Source organism: Mustela lutreola, chromosome 4 (assembly GCF_030435805.1).
Source record: "Mustela lutreola isolate mMusLut2 chromosome 4, mMusLut2.pri, whole genome shotgun sequence".
NCBI classification, from domain to species: domain Eukaryota; kingdom Metazoa; phylum Chordata; class Mammalia; order Carnivora; family Mustelidae; genus Mustela; species Mustela lutreola.
The window spans coordinates 139,221,104-139,246,677 of record NC_081293.1 but is presented as its reverse complement, the minus strand read 5'-3'; the positions used below and the strand labels follow the sequence as shown (position 1 = coordinate 139,246,677).

General features: G+C 34.3%; 1 protein-coding gene across 4 annotated transcripts in view; it reads right to left on the bottom strand.

Moving 5' to 3' along the window:
• Positions 1-1,985: 1,985 nt before the first annotated feature.
• Positions 1,986-25,574, bottom strand: part of PHF14 (PHD finger protein 14) — a 208,393-nt gene continuing 184,804 nt past the window's right edge. For all 4 annotated transcript variants that reach the window (XR_009352854.1, XR_009352855.1, XM_059171238.1 and 1 more), the window contains one exon: positions 1,986-2,186. Coding sequence is in view for 2 of the 4 variants with exons in the window: in XM_059171238.1 (XP_059027221.1) it covers positions 2,112-2,186 (75 nt within the window). In the remaining 2 variants the exon portion in view is untranslated. The remainder of the gene's footprint in view (positions 2,187-25,574) is intronic.

The following is a 25,574-nucleotide window of genomic DNA, read 5'->3' as shown; positions in this document are numbered from 1 at the left end:
AAGGCAGCTGCTTAACCAACTGAGCCACCCAGGCGTCCCCCTAAAGGAAATTTTTATAGTGATTCTACTTTATCACTTGCTGTCCTAAACCAAGGGGTATTTAAAAAAATGTTTTAAAAAGGAAAACTAGGGTTCTAGATGATTAAAGCAAACCCCTAAGTACAAATATCTAAAATGCCTGTCCGGTGGCTGTCACTGTGCCTCTCGTACTATTCAACAACTTATTTTAGGAATGAAAGTATTAAGAGATGAGACGGTAGTGCACTAACAATTCAATGAACAGTTCACTGAAAAAAATGGCCCCCCAAAGTGATGTTGTTATACTTGTTTCATTGTAACTCCGTGTAAAAAGATAAAGCAGGACTCTCCAGTTTTGGAGCAGGTGGAATGGTAGTTAAACCTGTTTCACTTATTTTACTTAAGCTGAAGTCTTCAAAATAAATTAAGCATGGCTGAGTAGTTGGGGAAGAGAAGTCACTAAAGGAGAAGGACCAAGTGATGATGAGGGGCTAACAAGCAAGACAGTACATTTTGGGGAAAGACGGTGGATTGAAAGAAGTATGGTGGTAATAGGTATTTCCATAGTAATTAAACACGATATTCTGAGGTGAAACCACTTGGGTTTGAAGTCTTTATGCCAGTTACAGGCTACATAACCTTAATTAGCTTACTTCCCATCTAAACCTCAGAATGATTGTTGGAACATGGGAAAAGTAATAGTCACCATCTTCTATGCCAACAGGGATGATTAGTGGCATAATGTAGAGTAAGCATTTAGCACATACCTGCAACATAATAAACATAATAAATGCTACCTGTGGTATGAATCATGTAGAAAAAAATGGGGAAAATGTCATTTTTTATGTTGGCTTATTGCCAACACTCTCTTTAGACTCTAACCTGCCTTTCTCAGGCATTTGCCTTGAACTCTTTGTTCCAAAATTTATCCAAGGTGTCCAATATGTGTGATATAGCTATTTTCCTGATATCCACAGTTAAACCTTATCTGAGGCGATGTATCAATGAATTTTCTATTTTGTCTACTTGTCGTTTTTTCCATTTTGGTTTACTGTATCCTAACTGTCAGCATGTCCCACTATCACATTTATTGAGCTTGTCAGATCCATGTGATAAAACTATGGCTTCAGGGCAAGTACAAATTTCATTCTCACAGGGAAGAAGTTGTATGCTGACATTCTCTTATAAGCCCTCCAAAGTTCTGCTTCTCATTTTAAGAAACTCTGCCTTAAACAATCCAACAAAGACATGTGCCAAAAACATTTGGCTCTGCAGAGAGCAAGTCGTTTTGTTGCTCCTGCTGCAGTTGGCAAATAATAGCTAAAGAATTAGAATCAGCAAAAGTAAAACGTTGTGTTATGAGAACTCTCTCTCGGATAGAGATAGGTGTCAGAGGAATTTTAGAAAATTCCTAAGCCAAAGAAATATAGCTGAAAACTGTTCTTAAAATGTCCAGAAAAGGTGTGTAGGGCACAGTAAATAGCAGGCCCTTAGTTGGTATTTTATGAATTAAAAATCATGGTACTACTATGCTGCAGAGAATGTTAAATTATTTCTTTTTAGCATTTTCCTGCAATCCTAGGGTAGTATGTCATACACATGTTGATGAGATCACAAAATGGTATGTCATCTTGTAGCACCATCTGATTTTAAGTGTTTCGCATACAAGTGTTCCCTGTTCATTTTTGAACAGTGTTGGTTTTTCTTGCTATTAATAGTTGGAATTCTATTTAAGGCCCCTGAAGAAGACAATAGAGACTATTAAGGGGAAAAATGATTGTCAGAGACTTGTTGCTTAGGTCATCCAGATGTATACTTACAGATTACATGTTACAGATAAGAGAAAATTCTGTTTCTTCTCAGATTTTAGTTCTGAATTAAAAAATATATATATATATTTTAAAGGTCTTTTATGTAAAAGTTTACATTGCTTTAGAAAACATACAAATTCCAAATACAAGGTCCTATTTCATTTTCAACGACTTTATTGAGAACATTTTGCAAATTAGATTTTACAATTAGCATTTTACAATTAGAAATTTTATCTGCTACTACATAAGTTGCAAACTTTTCAAAACACTACAGAAAATCCTTTATTTCTTTGGATTTTTCTGTTCCATGCTGAGCTCCTGAGATATATTTTTTCTTTCAGCTTCATTTTCATCTTCCTGTGAAATAAATTTTAAAAACCATTAAAACATAAACTTTCGGGCATTTTATCAGCTATACTTAATACATTTTAATTCTGTTCCCTGAAGAATTAACTATTGTGATTCTGGTAATCCAGAAAAAAGGCTAGAAACAAAATGATAAAATTATAACATTTAAATATTTACAGTGGGTGTTCTTTTACACTACACACTGACTAAAATTTTCTGTATGTTTTTAAAAGCAACTTAATGACCTAAAAATTACTTTTGAAAACATCTGTCCATAAAAAGTGTCCCTTTTCGGAGGTGAATCGGGTATTTTTACTTCACTGCTTGATAAAAATAAATTTAACTTCTGAGACACTTCATGTGCTCCAGCATGGCATTTTTGTCTCATCTAGCATACTTTCTTGACAGGTCTGCCAATTTTCCAATTACTTGTACCACCATATGTTATCTGAAGATCAGTCAGCTCTAAAATAGGAAACATGGTCATGTCAGGCTATCGAATGCTTACAATCTTCTACAGTTTCGATTCTAAGTGGTGGTTTCATAATTCACAGAAGGTTTCTGTGGAACAAGGTGAATAAATGAAGTGACTTCATAATGTCGGTCTCCACAGGAATGAAGTGCATCTTGTGTTCAATATTAAATGGTGACCTCCAAAGTATAAATAATGAAGAGTCTGGAAAAATATTTCATCTTACACTTTGTAACCCATTTCATCATCTATGTTCCTTCAACAATACCAAGTCTAAAGCAGTCTTGCTTTCCTAATATTTCTAGTATTTGTTAAGATCTTTTGTTTTTATTAAATGAAGTTAAAAGCATTGTCTCTTCTATTGAATTAAAGCATGAGTAGCAATTTTTAAAAAATTTTATTTTTTAAGATTTTATTTATTTATTTGACAGAGAGAGATCACAAGTAGAGAGGCAGGCAGAGAGAGAGAGGGAAGCAGGCTCCCTGCTGAGCAGAGAGCATGATACAGGACTTGATCCCAGGACCCTGAGATCATGACCTGAGCTGAAGGCAGCAGCTTAACCCACTGAGCCACCCAGGCACCCCTGAGTCACAATTTCTTAAGTATCTCTAGACAACAGTAATATCAGTATCACCAAATATATCACCTATTTCTGAATCATATAAAACCCAATTCAACTCAATTAGGTAGTTGTTGAGCTCTATTTAGTAAATTAACATTAATAAGTAAATGCAAATCGAGACATAAATGTTTGTTTCCCATGAAAAACCACATCCTTGCCTCTGAACATTAGGGTGGAGAAAGCTTCCTTTATATATTTTCTCTCTCTCAAAACTCACCAGCATCTGTGATTTAGTCTGTCAACACCAGAAAAGGGGAGAAATCACCAATATTTTATCATCCAACATGGACCATTTATAGATATATGGCAAAGAAGAGATGGGGTTTTGAATATCATTTTAGCAATGTGGTTTTAATATATTTTTAAACTGTAATAGCCACTGTATGTTGTTTAGCTTTTTTTCCAATTTACCTCTATTGAACAGAGATGCTATGTTCGATTGACTCTTGAACAAGTAGTTTTCACTTTTGACAAGAGTTTCCAAAGATTATATTTTGATTAGATCCTAATAAAAAGCAAATCTTGCTCTATACTTTTCACTGTCTTCTTCGGGTGAGACACTGACAGGAAGTGTTAAATCACCAGGTAAGGGTGGCAAGAAATTTTTTGATAGATAGCACTGAATTTAGCTGTATGTTCCTCAAGGCAGGGCTTTCCTTTTTTTTTTAGATTATAATCTTATTGTCAACAATGCACATTTAGTATACAGTTGGGAGTACAATAAATGTTTTCTGAATTATGTGAAACAGTGGAATAAAAAATAAGAGAAGTCTGCTAAGCTAATGTAACTTGGAAAAGCATAATATTCTTCCTTATCCAACAGTCACACTTCTAAAAATCTTAAACTTACCAGGGCAATACCAAAAACAAAAATAAGCAAAAACGTTTGAAGCAACATTAGCCAAAACAGCCATTATCAAGCTCATATCCTTTTTTTTTTTTTAAGCTCATATCCTTTAATTTGAAGGACAGGATTGGAACCTTTATTTTTTGGACAGTCTTAAGTTCACACACTGATATGACATACTGGTTTAATGAGCTTGGTTATCTCAACTTCCCTAGTAGCCTTCAGTAGTGCTCTAAGTCAAAATGGTAATGTAAAGGCTTAATAATAACCCCGAGGACTAGGAAGTATCTATAAACTTTCTTTCATATTTGATTAAAATTCTTGTAATGCTAGTCTTCTTGCTGAATTTTTCTTAGTAATAAAGTATATACAGTTGACTCTTGAAAAACACAGGTTTGAACTATGCAGGTCCACTTACACAAAGATTTTTTTTTCAATAAATACAGTATGGTACTATAAATGTATTTTCTCAACATCTCTTCTCTAGCTTATTTTATTGTAAGAATATAGTATATTATACATGTAACAAAATAGATATTAATCAACTCTTTATGTTATCACTAAGGGTTCTGGTCAATGGTAGGTCATGTTAGTTAAATTTTGGGGGAGTCAGAAGTCACATGCAGGTAGATTGTTACCACCCTGAACCCCACTCTGCATTATTCAAGGGTCAACTGTAGTTTATAAATGTGTATCTAACATTGCCTCCTGTTCGGGACAGGTGAAGAACTGTTCCACATTTTTCTTTATGCTGAGGATGTCTTACAATATCTTGCCTTTCTCTGCTTTTAAACCATTTCCATAGGTAACAAGATCCAATCTCTTTTTTCCATTGCACAAGAGTAACTGTGATTTAAATGAAGAAAAGGATTATGAAGGGGAAGAAAAGGCATTTAGCCCTAGCTGCTGGAGTATAACACACTGTAATTGCCATAGTAGAGTATCTTCAGAATAATTAAAATAACAGTAACAACTTTTATCATTATAAATAAAAACATTAGAATTAGCCATAGTAAAGGTCCAGAAAGGATTTTAGAGGTTGCTTTGCTGTTTTTTGGATTTTGTTGTTGTTTTTGTTGTGTTTTGGAATTGCTCGTGTTTCTAACATTACAGGTCAATTTGCATAAGAACTTTATAAGCAATTAAGATTAATAAAATCATTAAAATAGCTCAGGCAGCAAATGAAATATCATTGACAAATGACTGCATAATGAATGAAACTGCAAAGAAAGGAAGATTTTATCCAAGTATTTCTTCACTAATAGATATTAAGGGCAGGCGAAATTTTCTTTTAAGTGGCAGGTTTTTGTTACTCTTTGCTGAGATAAGACATCTGTTTGTTTCCCAGTGAAAGAAACCCTTGCTACACGGATCATTTTCTTAGTGACAGTCCTGACAATTTTGACATTTGTTTCAAGAAGTGTTCTGAAGCAGCCAGCAAGAAAATATACCCTTTGGGGCCACTGAAAAGTGTAGTCAGGTTTACCTCTTTAACTTTGAAGCTTGTTAAATCATACTCCAGAAAACATGTTTGTAACAATCTTGCAGACCTGCTAGTTACATGTGGAATTTCAAGAATACCCATTCACATAACAACAACTACTCATAATGCCAAATAATTAAGGTGGTTCTTTTCTTTAGCCTTCATGCTCTTTTGACACTGACTACATTGTTGTAGTAAGGAGACTGACCATTTCTAGGCATATATAAACTGTATTTATATATAGACATATATTATTTATATAGAGACATATTATGGTCTAATGCTCCCGGTGGCAACGTAAGGCTGAAAGAGTTATTCTAACAGAGAAATCAGTAAAATGATTGCCATTCTTATTTGAACTAAATCCCTCTTATCACTGAATAAAACTTGCAGGATTTTGTTTAAATGCTATTCAAGCTTCCACCTTCAATTGAAACAGAGGTGCCCCTGACTTTCCTTATTTACAAAATTGCCTTGGTTTTCATAATAGTTCAAAGAATTGATGCCAGTTAATCAAACCTATCCAAGCTGCTTTCCCTTTCTCTTAGGAGATAACTAACTCCAAATAAATGGCAATTATTTTAGCAGCTGGAATTTCTACTGCTTAGATGATATGTGGACTCAAATTAGTCAGAGTACAGATGACTCTGTCTTCAATCCTAGAGAGAGCCGAACTGTAAATTCTCTTAAAGTAGTGTTATACAAGGGGACAAAACTTTCCCCATTGATTCTTTACCTTTAGAGATGACTGTATGAGTACCTTTATAGTGCAGAGACCTGTCAGCCAGCACCATACCCCAAGTGATCAAGGTTAACATCACCAGTGAAACATATTAACACTAAACTTTTGCTATGATATACTAAAAAGGACACAACTCTGGTCTATGGTGTCTTTCCTAAAAATGCATAACTTCAGTCTAATCATGAAAAAATATCAGATAAGCACTATAAAATAATCGAACAGTAGTTTTCAAAACTGGCAAGTTCATGAAAGAAAATACAAAGATTTTACAATCGCAGATGGGAGTAGACTAAGGAAACATGATGACTAAAGACAGTGCACCATAAAAAGGATATTAGTGGGAAAACTGGCAAAATTAAATACGGTCTATGCAGTAGTAAATAGTACTGTCTTGATGTTAATTTCCTGGGTATAACAGTTGCTAACACTATAGCAAGCTGGATGCAGGGCAAATGGCACTTATCTGTGTGATTTCTGCAACTTTTCTCTAAGTCTAAAGTTATTTCAAAATAAGATTTAAAAACTGCAACTTAATGAAGGTTTTCTAAATCAAAAACAAGTATCATGTCTGTGCAAAGGTTTTATGTGGAAAAAAAATTCAAGGCACTTACAGCTGCCTACACTGAAAATACACAGCTCAAGTTTGCTTTTCATTATTCTACTCAAGATTCCTTTTGTAAGTATCTCTAATGTTCAAAATGGTGATGTTCTTAATTTTTATTCCCTTGTTTGTGCTTTCATGTGTTTTCCTTTTCCACTCTGAGCATGGATTACTTTTATAAACAGAGAACATAAGCTTTCTTTTAATAAATCCCTTTATAACTTGGCCATTTGAACTATTTCCAGAAAAAAAGTAAGCATAATGGAGGTCAACGTTTACAAAGAGAATGGTTTCAGTTGTTTTTACTTAACTGAATTTCATAGCAGACAGATATGCGGTAGCACAACAGTAAAATGAAGCGAGAAGGTGCAACTAAGCACCAACTTAACGTATTTCTAATTTCATATGTAATCTTTAGATTTTAAATATTCCTTTGGCCAACCAAAGAATTATTGTAATTAGATTCAAATTAATGACCAAAATTATCTGTATGCTTGAACAATGGTCCTTTTAAAATGTTTGTGTGTGTGCATGTGCATGCGCGCATGCGTATGTGTGTGGATAGATACATGTACCTCTGGCAAAAAAATACATACACCTAACCTGTTGTTAGTTATAGAGCAAGTGTCAAAAGCAATAAATACTGTTCCAATCTGTGGTCAAAAACTGCTTTCTTTTATTCACTTAAAGCGTATTCCAGATAGAATTCTCAACAGCACTTACGATTGTGCTTTTAATACAGAAAATATGCCAGTGCTGCATAATGAGGAAAAAATTCATCTTAATAACTGGAAAATACTGATGCTAATGAAAATGTTTTAGGCAAAATGGGTACGCTGCATGCTTCAGACTAAAATTAATTAGAGTTTTTAATGTTTTACAATTCTACCATAATTCTTTAAATGGTGCATTTACTTCATAGCAATAAACACTTGGATCATTAAGTAAAGTGCAAGATGTGTGTGATGTGCTACATTTAACAACCTTTGGCTTTTTTTTCGGTACTTCTGCATTCAGTTTTCCAATGCATTGAATAAGCAACTGAACGCCACAATTAAATTTCCTGACTTTGCATATTTGAGATTCTTATTTCATTTAATACAAAAGCAATTAATCTACCATTTTACAACTGAATTCCAACTTTAGTGGGCCATGATAGATACTGAAATGAACTTACAAGAAATGCTTAATTAAATATACTGTAAAAAGCATACGACAGGTTTTTTCTTATGACAGAAGTTGCATATTTAATTAGAAATTCTAGGCTATGTTATAGAATTGACTTGGGAGATTCTTAGTAAACCTAGCTCAAACACTTAAGTTATTACACAGAATAGAGTTATTTTGTAAATTTCTGCTTTTTCTCTGTACTTAGTGATTCAAACAAGAAATCATAAAGGAAATTTCCCTTTATTTAATATTATAAAATCATATCCTTTATTTTAATAGCAAGTAAGAGAGATAAAAGGGCAGTCATGAATATCCAATTTCATGTAAAAGAATATATGCACAGTTCTATTTCATTTGTTGGGCCCTTATCTCCAATTCATGATTTTGGAGATTTAGAGGGTAGGTTTGCTTTCCTAAGTTTTTAGTTCCTCTTGTCACTTTTTACTTGGTGGTTGCTTTTGGCAGCATGGAAATGGGAAAGTTAAAAAAATAAAACATAGGATTTTCCATTGTAATCTGGGACTCTTTCTGGGAAGAAAGGCCCTATGGTCTGGTACTACCATCTAGAGAAGGGTATATTCATTGTAAAGGAAATGAAGATGAGTGAGTGGAAGTTGAGAGTCAGGCAAAATAAGTAGGACAAAGGAAAGGAAATGAAATGAGTGATGAAGGGTAGACTCTTAATTCTGTAAGCTTGTATCCTTGTATCTTCCCATAAACATTAGAAAAAAGTACAACTTCCATAAATTGAATTTTTGGGTATTTCGGGTATGTTTAAGATATGAACCTTCTAGAGCTAAGAATACCACTAGTTTCTACATGTGGAACTTACGGTCTTGAAGATTTAAAAAACAAAAACAAAAACAAAAAACTCCTTCTCTAGTAGAAGTCTAATATTTGGAAAATTAATGCTCAATTCTACATTAGAAGCCCCTAACCTTGATAACTCACTGTCATTTATAACATTTTGATTGATTGATTGACTGATAGACTTCTTTATTTTGAAAGAGAAAGAGAAAGAGAGACTGTGCGCACATGTGTGAACAGGGGGAGGGGTAGAAGGAGAAAGAGATTCTGAAGCAGACTCCCTGCTGAGCATGGAGCCTGACATGAGACTTGATCTCAGGACCCTGAGATCATGACCCAGGCAGAAATCAATCAACTGAGTCACCAGGTGTTGCATTTTTGCTTTAAAAGATACTACTTGGTTAGAAGAATTCAGGTTGATAAATTGGTATGTAGTCAGCAGTGATTATAGAAGAAGATAAAAACAAAACAAAAACACCTCAAATTCTATAATAGGCCAACATAAATACATTTTAAGTGAGGACAGCACAAGTCTTCTATATGTATTTTTCCATGTAGTACGTTGTTTGCTTGTGTTTACTATTTTAACTGAAACACAGTTGACATAGTAGTTTCAGGTGTACAACAGTGTTTGATAATTATATACATTACCCAGTACTCACCACAGTTAGTTACCATCTGTCACCATACAAAGTTATTAAAATATTGACTATATTCCCTATTTTGTAGTTTTCATCCCCATGACTTATTTTATAACTGAAACTTCGTACCTCTTTGTCCCGTTCACCTATTTTGTCATTCCCCTCCCTCTGGCAGTTACCAGTTTGTTCTGTTTAGGAGTCTGTTTCTGATTTTTTGTGTGTATTAATCTGTTATTTTTTAGTTTCCACACAGAAGTAAAATCATATGGCATTTTTATTCCATTTTTATTTTATATCTTTTCAGTGTTCCAAAATTCACTGCACCACACCCAGGGGTCCATGCAATATGTGCCCTCCATAATACCTACCACCAGGCTCACCCATCCCCCCAACCCCTCCCCTCCAAAACCCTCAGTTTGTTTCTTGGAGTCCGCAGTCTCTTTCATTGTCTGACTTAACTCAGCATAATACCTTCTAGGTCTATCCATGTTATTATAAGAGACAAAACTTCATTTCTTTGTTATGGGTGGGTAATATTCCACTGTGTATATATACCGCAATTTATCTGTCCATTCAGCTATCCAGGGACACTAAGGATGCTTCCATATCTTGGCTATTGTAAATAATGCTGCAATAAACATAGGGGTACATGTGTCCTTCTGAATGACTGTTGTTCTTTTCTTTGGGTAAATGCCCGGAAGTAGAATTATTGTGTTGTATAGTTTTTCTATTTTTAACTTTCACAGGAAACCCCATGTTCTTTTCCATAGTGGCTGCCCTAATTTACATTTCCACCTGTAGTGTACAGGATTCCCCCCCCCCCATCTTGCCAACTCTTGTTATTTCTTGTCTTTTTGATAGTAAATGCTATCTCTTTATGGTTTTGACTGGCATTTCCCTGATGATCAGTGATGTTGAGTATCTCTTGGCCATCTGTATATCTTTGGTAAAATGGCTACTCAGGTCCATTTCTTAATTGGATTTTTTGTTTTTAGTAGTGAATATATATATATATATATATATATATATATATATGGCCCCTTATCATTTGCAAAGATCTTCTCCCATTCAGTAGGAGGTTGTCTTTGTTGATTATTTCCTTTGCTGTGCTAAATATTTTTATTTTGATGCAGTCCCAGTAGTTTTTCCTTTTGTAGCTATGGCTTATGTCTGAGAAATTACTGCCTGTGCTCTCTTCCAGAATTTTTATGTTTTCAGATTTCACATTTAGATCTTTAATCCATTTTGAGTTTATTCTTTTATATGATATAAGGAAGTGGCCCAGTTTCATTCTTTTTCCATGTAGCTGTTCAGTCTTCTAATACCATTCATTGAAGAGATTGTTTTTCTCATTGCATATACTTGCTTCCTTTGTTGAAGACTGACCATATAATCATGGGTTTATTTCTGGGTTCCCTATTCTATTCCATTGATCTAGGTATCTATTTCTGTGCTAGTAACATACTGTTTTGATTATTATAGCTTTGTAGTGTAGTTTGAAATGTGGGATTGTGATACCTCCACCATTGTTCTTTCTTAAGATTGCTTTGGCTATTTTTTTTTTTTTTTTAAAGATTTTGTTTTTGAGGGAGAGAGAGAGAGAGAGAGAGTGAGCAGGAATGGAGGGGGAGGGGCAGAGAGAGAAGCAGGATCCCTGCTCAGTGGGGGGCCCAGTGTGGGATTCGTTCTCAGGACCACAGGATCATGATCTGAGCTGAAGGCAGATGCTTAACTGACTAAGCCACCAGGCATCCCTGCTTTGGCTACTTGAAACCTTTTGTGGTCTCATGCAGATATTTAGGATTATTTGTTCTACTTCTGTGAAAAATACTATTGGTATTTTGAGACAGATTGAATCCGTAGATTGCTTTGGGTAGGATGAATATTTTAACATTATTAATTCTTCCAACTGATGACCATGGTATATCTTTCCACTTATTGTGTCATCTTCAGTTTCTTTCATCAATATGTTATAGTTTTCAAAGTGCAGGTCTTTTACCTTTTTGGGGTTTTTTGGGGTTGAATTTATTCCTAGGTATTTTATTGTCTGATTGCAATTATAAATGGGATTTTTTAAAAACTCTGATAATTTGTTACTAGTTTATGAAAATACAACAGATTTCAGTCTATTGGTTTTATATTCTGCAGATTTACTCAATTCATTTATTAGTTATAACACTTTTTTTTGGTGGAGTCTTTAGGGTTTTCTATATATAGTATCAGGTCATCTGCAAATGTGAGCGCCTTTAACTGGATGGCTTTTCTTTCTTTTTCTCATCATATAGCTACAGCTAGGATTTCCAGTACTATGCTGAATAAAAGTGCTAAGAGTAGATATCCTTGTCTTGTTCCTGATGTTAGAGGAAAAGCTTTCAGCTTTTCACCATTGAGTATGATAGTGTATGATAGTGTATGATAGTATGATAGTGTATGATAGTATGATAGTGGCTGTGGATCGGCCTTTACTATGTTGAGATATGTTCCCATTATCCCTACTTTGTTGAGGTTTTACCATGAATGGATGTTGAATTTTGTCAAATACATTTTCGTGCATCTATTGAGATAATCATATTATTTTTATCCTTAATTTTGTTAACATGGGATATAATGTTGATTGACTGAACCATCCCTGCATCCCTGAAGTAAATCCCATTTGATAGTGGTAAATGATCATTTTAGTGTATTTTTGTATCTACGTACATGAGGGATATTGGTATGTAATTTTCTTTTTTGTAGTGTCTTTGTCTGGTTTTAATCAATGTAATGCTGGGATCATAGAATGAATCTGGATACATTCCTTCCTCTTCTGATTTTTTTGAACAGTTTCAGAATAGGTATTAATTCTTCTTTAAATATTGGGTAGAATTCATGTGTAAAGCCATTTGGTCCTGCACTTTTGTTTGTTAGTTTTTGATTACAGATTCAATTCTCTTACTAGTAATCAGTCTGTGCAGATTTTCTCTTTTTTTCTGCTCTACTCTTGAAAGACTATGTTTGCAGGGATTTACCCATTTCTTCTAGTTTGTCCAATTCACTGGCATATAATTTTTCACGGTAGTCTTTTGTAAGCCTTTGTATTTCTATGGAATTGGTTGCAACTTCTCTTTCATTTCTGATTTGAGTCTTCACTTTTCTTGATGAGTCTGGCTAAAGGTTTATCAATTTTTGTTATCTTTTCAAAGAATTAGCCCTTAGCTTCACTAATTTTTTTTTCAATTGTTTTTAGTCTCTCATTTATTTCTGCTCTAATCTCTAGTTCCTTCCTTCTACTAAGTTTGGGTTTACTTATTCTTTTTCTAGTTCTTTATGGTGTGAAGTTTGGTTTATTTAAGATTCTTCTCATTTTTTGAGGTAGGCCTGTAACACTCAGCTTCCCACTCAGAACTGCTTTCACTGCATCCCAAAGATTTTAACCCACATGTTTCCTTTTTCATTTGTCTCCATGTTATTTTTAATTTCTTCTTTGATTTCTTCATTGATCCATTAACTGTTTAGTGTTATTCTAGAGATCACTTAACCTATCCTCATTTTTAAAAATTCTTTTTTTTCTTTTTGCTGTTCAAGCTTGGTTGCTTTCTGCTACACTGTCTTCCAGATTGCTGATCTATTCTGTATCCTCTAATCAGTTGTTGTTTCCCTCTAGTATATTTTTCATTTCAGTATTGTATTCTTCAGCTCTGTTGTTTAAAAACTATATATACATTTTCTTTCTCTGTGTTGACATTCTCACTGTGTTCATCCACTTTTCTCTCAAGTGTGGTGAGTGTCTTTATGACCATTACTTTAAACTATTTATCAGGCAGTTTACTTATCTCCATTTCTTTTAGCTCTTTTCTGGGTTTTTTGTCTGTTCTTTCATATTTCTCTGTCTCCTCATTTTGTCAGACTCTCTGAGTTTATTTCTGCTTTTTTAGGTAGGTCAGCTACATCTCCTGGTCTTGAACATAGTTGCCTTATATAGAAGGCATCCTCAGATGCCCTGTAGCACAGCTCCTTCTGGTCACTGAAGCCAGGTGCTTCTAGGGGTGTCCCCTATGTGGGCTGCACATGTCCTCCTGTCGTGGTTGGGGTGGGAATGGGTGTGCTGGTACGTGGAACGTGCTTGCAGCCCAGCTGTCAGCAATGACCAGCTACAACTACTATGGGTACACTGGTAAGGAGGGCTTGCCCTGAGTATGGCTGGATGAGAAACCTGACTGAAGCCCTAGGCGTACACTAGTGAGCAGGGCTTGCCCTCAGCCTGCCTTTCTGCAGTGACCAGCTCTGACTATGTGGGTGCACTGGTGGGCTTGGCTTCACCATGCAGCTGGCTGAGAGAACCAGTTAAGCAACTGTAAGTGTGTTGCTCAGTGGGGATATCTTCCCCTGTCCCGAGGACAGAAGTTGCTCTGGACGAGTGCTGACCCAGGACAGGGCTGCCTGCCAGTGTGGCAGGACAGTAGCTGCTCTGGGGGGGGGGGGGGGAATGCCAGTCCTATTAGGCTGCCTACTGGGTATGGTGAGGTGCAAGACATTGTGGAGGATTACCTGCCTGGGTGGGTAGAAGAGGTCCACGGAAGGAATGTTGGGGTGGGATAAGTGGTGCTAGCAAGGTAGAAGTTGTCAGAACTGGCTCCCATAAGCCTCTGGCCAGCTAGCCTGCTGGGAAGTAAGCAGATCGTGCTCACCAACCATTTTGTTCCTGGAGAAAACTCCTGCAGATCCCTGCCTATTTTGGTACCCATCCTAAAATCAGTCAATAAATCTTCATATATAACCCAGGTGCTTTTCAAACTGCTACTTCTGTGCTGGGTCTTGAACTCAGTGATATGGCATGCTAACCTTTTAAGAACTGAGACTCAAGTTTCTTAATAGTTCTCTGGCTCTGCTAGAGTTAAGTATTGCTGATTTTCGAAGAAGACTTTATGAGAGCTTATCTTCCCAGTGCAGGTCCCCAGGATTGGGGGTGCATGATGAAGGGCTTGATCCCCTCAGTCTTCTGTGCCTATGATATTTCTATCACTTCTGGGTTGCCACACTGGTGGTTTTTAGATTCTGACCATGTCTCTGTCTCTCCAGCACTCCTTAATGTGGCCTTCTCTTTATATCTTTAGCTGTGGAAGACCTATTCTGCCAGTCTTCAGGTCGATTTCAGGGTATGTTGCATTACATGTAGTTATTTCCTTGGTGTATCCATAGGAAGCGGAGGAACCTCCTATTTTGCCATCTTTCTACCCTCCAGATAGTACATTCACAAATTCAATATATATTAAAGTTTACAGTATACCAAGATATATTTAAATAGATTCTCTAGAAAGTATTTTTTTATAAACCATCTACTATTCACTAAATGTAACATCTCAAAAATCCCAAATGTGCTAATATTTAAAGACTTTACATAGAAATTTCTACTTTCTCCATAGTTACTCAAAGAGAAGAGACATTATAAATTTATGTTATTTTATTTTTTACCCTAAATCTACATATACAGGTTTAAATTCCCAGGGTTTTAAAAAATTCTACCAAATTAAAATGAGATAAATAGTGTCTCAAGTGTTTGAAATATGCAAAATATGAGATACAGTGATCACCAAAGTCAAGAGAGTTCCAAGTTGGATTAAGAAAATAAAAATCAGTGATTGGCTATTTAAAATTTTCAGAGATACATACATTGTTTACTGTGACCAGAAATGATTGAGCAAATAATAGAGTATTTTATAAGAACTGGAAAATACTGATATGCAGCATATTTATTTATTCATTAACATAAGCAATAACCATGATATTGGAATTGGCCACTTGAAGAGTACCTTCTTTAACAGGGTTTGACAGCATTTTCTTTATCCTTCACAATACAACAAGGAGTTCAATGCAACACAGATTTAAAAAGATACCTTACATTTGAAAATAAATTTTTGTTTGCTTAGTAAGGACCTAAGGTTATTTTTTTACCAAAACTAACTTCTATAACTGCCATTAGAAACATCTCTGGCCATTTTAATTGAAACCATAATAAAAAGAGAGGGGGAAGGAAAGAGAGAAAATACATTTTATATTTCTTTTGCTGAATTCTGGTATTTTAAAGAAAGGATAGTTCATATGTATCAAATCACTGTCAAAGAAACAAACAGAATTTACATAAATTGTAATGTTACAACCTTAATAATTACTTTTGAGCTATGTAGAAGACATTTAGAAAGTAAAAGGTAGCCAAAACTCCCTTAATGGAAATTCTATTATTTACATAATTTGCTGTTATTTACAACACTTGATTTCACTGAATGGAATTTATCAAAGTGAAAACTACAGTTTGTAAGCTAACAGAGTATTTCACTAATTAAAATTCTTTTAATGTTACTGTTTTTGAGGCTAGACAATGTAAATGTTTTAAATTGACAATTTTTAGAATAAGAAATAATTTCATACCTAAGTAATAAAATATCTAGATAGTAGACCTTTGTTAGGATGATTTAGATATAAGTGTACTTTGGTTTAAATAGTGTAGTTTCTCACCAACTATCTCAATTTAAATTGTTTTCAGTATATAATGCCCTAGTTAAGCAGGAAGTTGTTAAAATACTTATTTCAAAAGCCACATCAAATTCAGATGGACTTGAGGCATTTGTAAACAACTATGATATGTATAAGACATCTCTTAACTCACTTCCAGGTCTCCTCAGGGTAACTGAGTCCCAGAATGTTAAAGATGAAAAATTATCAGATCTTATCTAATCCCCTACTATAAATATAGGAGAATACTGAGCACTAGAAAGACAAATACAGGATACCAATTTCTTCAGTAGGTTTTCTAGTGGTTTTAAACAACTTCCCAAATTGTTTCCCAAACTCAAATGATTTAAAACTACATTGTTAAAGAAAAACAGTAATTTACAGTGGAGAAACATGATAAACACTAACTTAATTTGAGTGAGCAAGGTTAACCTAACCTCACTAGTAATACATATTGACATTCTATTTTCTGTCAAAGGATGCACTGAGAAGGAACGTCATCTCTGGTCTGTGGTAGCTTCAATCTAATCATGAGAAAAGACCAGTCAAACCCAAATTGAAGGATATTCTACAAAATAAATAATACTCTTCAAAAGTGTCAAGATTTTGAAAGGTAAGGAAAGAGTAATTTCCACAGAATGAAGGATCCATGACAAAATGAAATAGGGGATTCTGGACCAGGAAAAGGGTCATTAATGGCAAACCTGGTAAAATCCAAATAAATTATAATAGTTTTAAGTAAACTATTATAAAGGTTTGATAATTTTCCTATGCTCATTCAAGATGTTAACATAAGGAGAAGTTGAATATTGCATACTCTCCATACAATTTTTATAATTCAAAATCTAAAGTTATCTCAACACAAAAAGTAAAAACAGATAAGCAAATAAACAAAATCTTTGTTAGGATGATTTAGAAATAAGTGTACTTTGGTTTAAATAGTGTAGAGTTTCTCACCAAAGTAGTATGCAAAGGTAATCAGAATTATATAAAAAGAGGCTTTGGAGATTTCTGTGATAGGAACAGCTCATTATAGACTCTATACTATGAAGTAGTGCTTTTAGTAAAAAAGTGCTAGGAAAATCATACATTGATCCAGAATAGTGTTTTGCACATGAAGTTCACTGTCATGTTTTCCTGTTTAAAAATCCAGTTTAAAAATCATTAGAACAATACTCAACTGTAATATGGTAAAATGTGACTTGTTTTTATTACTTCATTTGATAGGTTTTTGGATAGCAGATATTCTTACTAATATTGAAATGTTCTTTCAATAACCTTTAATCTGGGTCTTCAAAAATTGTCTATTATCTAGAGAAAAAGAGGTACTCTTGCTTAACACAAGAAATTTCTCTAGAGAAACATCGTTTGACCTGAGACTGACTTCATAGAGTACAAATGTCAAAACAAAGTAAAAATATTAGTAAATCAAAACCTAGAGATTGAACAATCGATCTATTTATTCATTTTTGGTAACCCAATGAATTACTTGATTGTATTGACTAAATAATCTTTAAATTTTAGAAGAGTCTGGAATGTATTTTGTCCATTGACTCATATTAAAATTATTTTTTTAAGATGATCTTAACTAGAAGTAAATTCTATTCCTAGAATCCTTCCTTTTATTCTCTCACAAAAATTTAATGAACAATGACTATGTGTTAGATACTAGGCAAGGTGTTGGAAATAACAAAGCTGAATAAAAGGTCTTGCTGTCTAGAGGAGTCCATGTTCCATTTTGGTAGAAAGGAGGCATATAATTATAATATAATGAAAAAAGTACATCAGACATATAAATGTGAAGAGAAGAAAACTGAACCATGATAATACATAAGAGAGTATTTTTAAAAATGAATTATATCCTACAGAGCTGGGCTATGTCATCAAAATAATAAACCTTCCCTCGTGCCCAAAGATTAGTATTGTGAATTGTTAAAACAAATACTTCTAAATGTAACTTACACTGTTTTTGTATTAAGATAAATTCAACTTCAAGGACATCTTTCAGAAATAGACTTATGTTTAGGAAGTGAATTTTAAAAACTTTACTCCCAAGTGAACAGATTAAGTTGCCTTAAATATCTCTATTTCAAGTTGAATACTATTTTCCCCAGAGTGAACCCATTAATCTTCACAGTTTTATTGGAAATTAATACCTCATTAGATGTCCAAGTAACACATCTATGGCACATTAATTTTTCATGGATTAAAACACTGATTTTGCTTCAAGAAAAATTTAAAATGCTATTTTAGAAAATTCCACACAAAAAATCATCTAATGTTGGTATTTCATAATCAGTGTCAAAAATAACAGCCACATTTCCACAACTTGAATTTTCAGATTACTCCATAGCCACTATTTTGCCTTTTTAAGAAAAAGACTAAATGTTTTAAACTGTTACCATAATGAAAACCATGCAATGATACATTCAAAAAAAGCAGGCCTCTTGGCAAGCAACAAATCATTTAGAAACCTTGCCTAAAAATGCACTCACTTATTTAATATTTTTCTATGACCAATTAATTATTCTGTAAGTTTAAAGTATTTCTCAGTATTCCATTATTTATTTAGGCAATAGGATGTTAGAAAAAATAATTCATACAATGACATTTTCAAATATTCTATTTGAAAAAAAGATACCTGGAGAGATATATAAGCCATCTATGTATCCCTCTCTGATTATTAACTATGTATCAAGTATTGTGCTAGATGCTCACAAAATATGATCTATTAGAAAGACACAGTCCCTGCTTTATGGAGCTTGTAATCTGTGACTAAAACAATTGATCACTGGAGTAACTATATAATTGCAATTACGATATGTTCAATGGAAGAAAAGTATAGTGCCACGAAACTTTTAATAGAAGGATCTGAAAGTTTCTGGGAAGCTCCTCACCCTCCTGAAAATGACAAATATATTGAGATCTGAAGGATAAGAAGGAGCTGAATTAAGGAATCTGAAGGGATAAGCATTCCAGGTAAGGAAAAGAGTAAGAAGGTAAAATCAGCTGAAGTCCAGTAGGAGAGAGGATAAGAGTAGGAAATGACATGGAAAGGTACACAATAGTGGTTCTAGCATTTTCTGGTTTTAGCATTACACACTTTGCACAGATGGTTACTTTAGATGTACTTTTATTTTTGCCCTGTTTCTTCTATGCAATTGGGTAATAGTGGATGTATAACTTGGGCTTTGTGGTCAGTAACTCGCAAACCTGGTTCAAGTCCTACCTTGGACATGCGCACCATCCAAAGCTATGCAGTTTCTGAGCAACATACAATTCTGCATTATCCTGGAATGACTGCTCTTAGCTCTTAAAATAATTTATCTTTATTTATTATCGAGATCCGTGACTTTCTCAATTCTTTAATAGCTACTAACCCAAAGGCTTACTTTCTAAGAAAATAAAAATAGCCTCTATTTGTAAGAAGAATCATAAGCCTCTAAAGGTAGGTCAATGATGGACTCCTCTGGGCCCTTGGGAATGTTGAGATTTCAAACTCAAGAGTCTGAAAAGAATATCCTATTAAACTGAATATAAAATTCTGATATAACTCAATAGTTAATGAAAAATAAAGTTATAAATTCAAAAATATAAAAATGACAAAATTAAAGCTGATGATCTCATAGCCACATCATGTGGCAGAAATACTGTTCCATCAAAAATGCATTAAACATTTAGGAAGTGCTAATTTTTAAATACAGATGTTCAGCAAATACCCAGGAAATTTAAATTCATAATTCTCCATTGCATTATGAGAGGGTTTTTAAAAATGATTTTATTTTACTTATCTTTAAAATTACTGGTATATATTTATCACAGAAAATACATAAATACAATCTGGCTTTTTTCCAGTTTTCTTTTAAAATAGAAAATAAAGAATAAACTCTCTACTTCACCACAGATTGAAATGTCTTATTGATATATTCAATTTCAAAAGAATAATAAAGCAGTATAATAACTGAACAATAGCAGGTGTTTGAGACTGTAATGCTATTTTACCCCCTCTGAATGTAGGTAGCCTGAATCAGTTAGGACTTTATTTCACTGATACACAGGTGGTAAACCCCATAATTAATTTCCAAGAAGAACAAATCAATATATAAGCAGTTCACATTCAAGAGATAAATTAGCTATCAAGATGTTACAACAGATTTCTATGGTCTTTTCCAGACCACTCTTCTCTACCAAGAGCTGTAAGATTTTAGAGATAGGAGGTACCTTACTTAGGGGTTGGATCATTTGATCTATTCTTTTCATGCTGCTGACATAATAGCCTCTTATAGTACATAATTAACTTCCCCAGGGTCCCACAGCTAATTAATAGTAGAGCTGGGATCAAAATTCAGGTCTCCTAAGTTGCTGTCTGGAACTCTTTCACGAAGAGAATTGACTGCAGTGAAGCGATATGATTTTATTTTTTTTTTTTTTTTTTTTTTTTCCCAGCATTTTATTTTATTTTATTTTATTTTTTTTTTTTTATATACATATATTTTTTATATACATATATTTTTATCCCCAGGTCTGTGAATCACCAGGTTTACACACTTCACAGCACTCACCAAATCACATACCCTCCCCAATGTCCATAATCCCACCCCCTTCTCCCCAACCCCCTCCCCCCGGCAACCCTCAGTTTGTTTTGTGAGATTAAGAGTCACTTATGGTTTGTCTCCCTCCCAATCCCATCTTGTTTCATTTATTCTTCTACCCACTTAAGCCTCCATGTTGCATCACCACTTCCTCATATCAGGGAGATCATATGATAGTTGTCTTTCTCTGCTTGACTTATTTCGCTAAGCATGATACGCTCTAGTTCCATCCATGTTGTTGCAAATGGCAAGATTTCATTTCTTTTGATGGCTGCATAGTATTCCATTGTGTATATATACCACATCTTCTTGATCCATTCATCTGTTGATGGACATCTAGGTTCTTTCCATAGTTTGGCTATTGTGGACATTGCTGCTATAAACATTCGGGTGCATGTGTCCCTTTGGATCACTACATTTGTATCTTTAGGGTAAATACCCAATAGTGCAATTGCTGGGTCATAGGGCAGTTCTATTTTCAACATTTTGAGGAACCTCCATGCTGTTTTCCAGAGTGGCTGCACCAGCTTGCATTCCCACCAACAGTGTAGGAGGGTTCCCCTTTCTCCGCATCCTCGCCAGCATCTGTCATTTCCTGACTTGTTGATTTTAGCCATTCTGACTGGTGTGAGGTGATATCTCATTGTGGTTTTGATTTGTATTTCCCTGATGCCAAGTGATATGGAGCACTTTTTCATGTGTCTGTTGGCCATCTGGATGTCTTCTTTGCAGAAATGTCTGTTCATGTCTTCTGCCCATTTCTTGATTGGATTATTTGTTCTTTGGGTGTTGAGTTTGCTAAGTTCTTTATAGATTCTGGACACTAGTCCTTTATCTGATATGTCGTTTGCAAATATCTTCTCCCATTCTGTCAGTTGTCTTTTGATTTTGTTAACTGTTTCCTTTGCTGTGCAAAAGCTTTTGATCTTGATGAAATCCCAGTAGTTCATTTTTTCCCTTGCTTCCCTTGCCTTTTGCGTTGTTCCTAGGAAGATGTTGCTGCGGCAGAGGTCGAAGAGGTTGCTGCCCGTGTTCTCCTCAAGGATTTTGATGGATTCCTTTCGTACATTGAGGTCCTTCATCCATTTTGAGTCTATTTTTGTGTGTGGTGTAAGGAAATGGTCCAATTTCATTTTTCTGCATGTGGCTGTCCAATTTTCCCAGCACCATTTATTGAAAAGGCTGTCTTTTTTCCATTGGACATTCTTTCCTGCTTTGTCGAAGATTAGTTGACCATAGAGTTGAGGGTCTATTTCTGGGCTCTCTATTCTGTTCCATTGATCTATGTGTCTGTTTTTGTGCCAGTACCATGCTGTCTTGATGATGACAGCTTTGTAATAGAGCTTGAAGTCCGGAATTGTGATGCCACCAACGTTGGCTTTCTTTTTCAATATCCCTTTGGCTATTCGAGGTCTTTTCTGGTTCCATATAAATTTTAGAATTATTTGTTCCATTTCTTTGAAAAAGATGGATGGTACTTTGATAGGAATTGCATTAAATGTGTAGATTGCTTTAGGTAGCATAGACATTTTCACAATATTTATTCTTCCAATCCAGGAGCATGGAACATTTTTCCATTTCTTTGTGTCTTCCTCAATTTCTTTCATGAGTACTTTATAGTTTTCTGAGTATAGATTCTGTGTCTCTTTGGTTAGGTTTATTCCTAGGTATCTTATGGTTTTGGATGCAATTGTAAATGGGATTGACTCCTTAATATCTCTTTCTTCTGTCTTGCTGTTGGTGTAGAGAAATGCAACTGATTTCTGTGCATTGATTTTATATCCTGACACTTTACTGAATTCCTGTATAAGTTCTAGCAGTTTTGGAGTGGAGTCTTTTGGGTTTTCCACATATAGTATCATATCATCTGCGAAGATGATTTTAAATCAAATGTTGGCAACACTGTGTGTACACATTATCGGTAAACTGAATGGTTTTATACTGAAAAACAGCTGTGTATTGTTCTTACCCAAGACATCTACCTGAGCACAGTGGGCAGTGTCTAGGCTTTGGTGTAACCCTGCTTTGGCACTTACTATTGATGTGCTTTTGGGAAAGGCACATGATGTCTTAGTCTTGGTTTCTTTACCTGTAAAATGGTAAAATAAAAACCTAACCAGAATAAAAATGATCATTTGGCTTCCCTTTCTAAGTACAATTTTAGCATTTCAATATAAATGATAATTGTTACATTAAGAATTACTTAAACTTACAATATATTACTGTTTCCTATTTGTTGATTAATCTACAAGTATGTGTCTACTATGTGCCAGGTTCTGTTCTAGGAAATGGAGAAACAGCACAGCTATCCTCTTGGATCTTAAATTCCAACAGAGAAAGACAGATAATAAGCTATTAACAGGTAATATCAAATTCTGATGTAGCAGAAAAAAGGAAAAAGGAAGGGGATACCAAGTGCAACAGCATACTTTCTTAGACAAAGTAGTCAGGAAAGTACCTCTACTAACATGGCGACATTTAAGCTGAGACCTGAATGATATGAAGGAGCCACTCATGTACTCATCTGTGAGAAGAGAGTATCTAGGCATGGAGAATGAGAGCAAGGACCTTCCAGTAAAAATGAGTGCAGCATGCATGTGCACCAGAAGGGTCAGCATATTTGGTATGAGATTACATGTTCCATATTACTATATATGCAATCTTGGGTATTCTATATGTAATGGGAAGCCACTGAAGGGCTTAAAAATTTAAGTAATCTGATTTGATTTTGAATTTTATGCTTGTTTTAGGTGCAACATAAAGTAGAAGATAGGTAAGAATGAAAATAGGAAATAAGGCAAAAGGCTATTACAACCGTCCATATCAGGAATAAGGGTGTCCTGGAGTCCTGTAGAAGTAGAGTGAATAGAAAGTATGATATGCTTCAGAGTATGGTATAGTCTAGAGCGAGGGCAGGCTGATAGGCAAATATGGGAATAAACAAAAGAAGAGTAATTAGACATGATTTCCTGTTTTGGGCACCAAAAATGGTTAAGTTGGTAAAAATTATAGAAGTACTTGTGGTGGAGTGATGAAGGATCAGGAAACAAGAATTATATTTTGGCACTATTAAGCATAAGACAATCTTTAGATATTCAATGGGAATATCTGAAACATGTTTGGATATATGAATTTATATCTCGGCAGAAGAATTAAGGGCAGGCATTTTAAGTTTTGGTCCTCAACATATAGCTAAGACTATTTGTAATTATCTAGGAAACAGTATGTAAATTGAGGAGAAAAAGGCCTTAAGGACTAAGCCATGGTAATACTACTTGGGCAGAGGTGGAGAATTTAGCTAAGAAGACTGAGGAGTTGCCAGTTTGTGTAGGAAGAAAATGGGGGTCACAGAAGCCAAGGTAAGAAAATTTTTTAAGAAAGAGGGAATGGTCAATAGATTGACAAATGATACTGAGAGGTCAGATAAGATTCAAACAAAAGGCAAGACTATTAAATTTGACAAGAAAGAGACTGTAAGTGACCTTAACAAAAACCATTTCAGTGGATTGGTAGGTATCAAAACCTAGCTGAAATAGCTTAAAGAGGGAATGGAAAATGTCATTTTACACTTCATCCTTCTTTTTTAATTTCAAACATAGAAGTAATGACAAGAGTTATAAAAGCAATCTTTAAACCATGGTAGAAAGACTAAAAAAAATCATAATAAAATTACTCCTGATCGCCTGGGCTCCTGACAATACTATTTCTGGGCTTTTTGTTAAGCATTATATTTTATATCTTCTATATTAATCAAACCTTGCCTGTAGCATAAAAATATTCCTCTAAAAACAATATGTGGTATATTCTCCATCCTAGTCTCTAAGACTTTTAGTTTGAATAAAAAACAAAATATAACTGCAGCACTGATTTGCACAAAGTTCTCTGCATTTACTGTAAATAAGAACACCTTTCAGCATCTCCTTTTAAGTCTGGTATGTTCTAGTTATCCTCGAAATGACCATATGAAGCTGAATGTATGTATGAAAGGGAAAAACTTTCAGACAAAGCGGAGACCTATAGTTGCTTTTATATTCTTAATGTGCCTACATGTCACATTTATACAGCCAACCATAAACAGTTAAATCAGAGTGATCATCCCAACTTCAATTTAGTGTTCTGAGAATTATCACTACATGACTATAGTCAGGAGGTATATAATATTTATACTGTTTCACTTATTTTTTATAAACATTTCTAATTTTGGAGGAAAAGGAAAATGAAAATATTGAGTACGGACAACTACTCAGAAGTTTTGTTGCAGTAGTTTGGAAATGGGCAATAGTTGGAGAAAGGATGAGGCCAAAGTTAGAGGCTCTGAAAGACTGGGAGATATTAAAACATGTTTGCCAAAGAAAATTTAAATAAATGAAATTCTTCTTGAAAGAACTAAAATATTTCTATCTGATATTCTTTGGGTATTAGTTTCTAAGATGCAGTCTTAGACCATAACAAAATCATTTGCTTTCAAAATTAATAATATTTAAATATTCAATTATAGGAATTTTCATGTTTTGGCTATAATGCACTGGAAACTATGTCATGAAACATACTGTTATTAAGTCTAGATTTTCCAACGAAACATTTTAAGATAATAGAATTAATTTAATATAGTTCATTCGTGATGAAGAGTTTAGGCTCAACAAATTCAAGAGCTTGCCATAATTAAAATTTTTTAATATGAAATATGCTTTCAGATTTTCCTGTTTATTTGTAATATAAGAAGTTTAAAATATGATTATGTATAACATACAGAATAGAATGAAAATATAAATAAAAAGATCAAAAGGCTTAGCATTCTATGACATTAATTTACTGTTTTTAATGAAACAATTATGGTACTATTTGTGTATCTAATACATGTTACTTTTCAAATTAGCGTATTTCACAATGGTAAGAACAAAGCATATAATTATTTTATTAGAAAAACTGG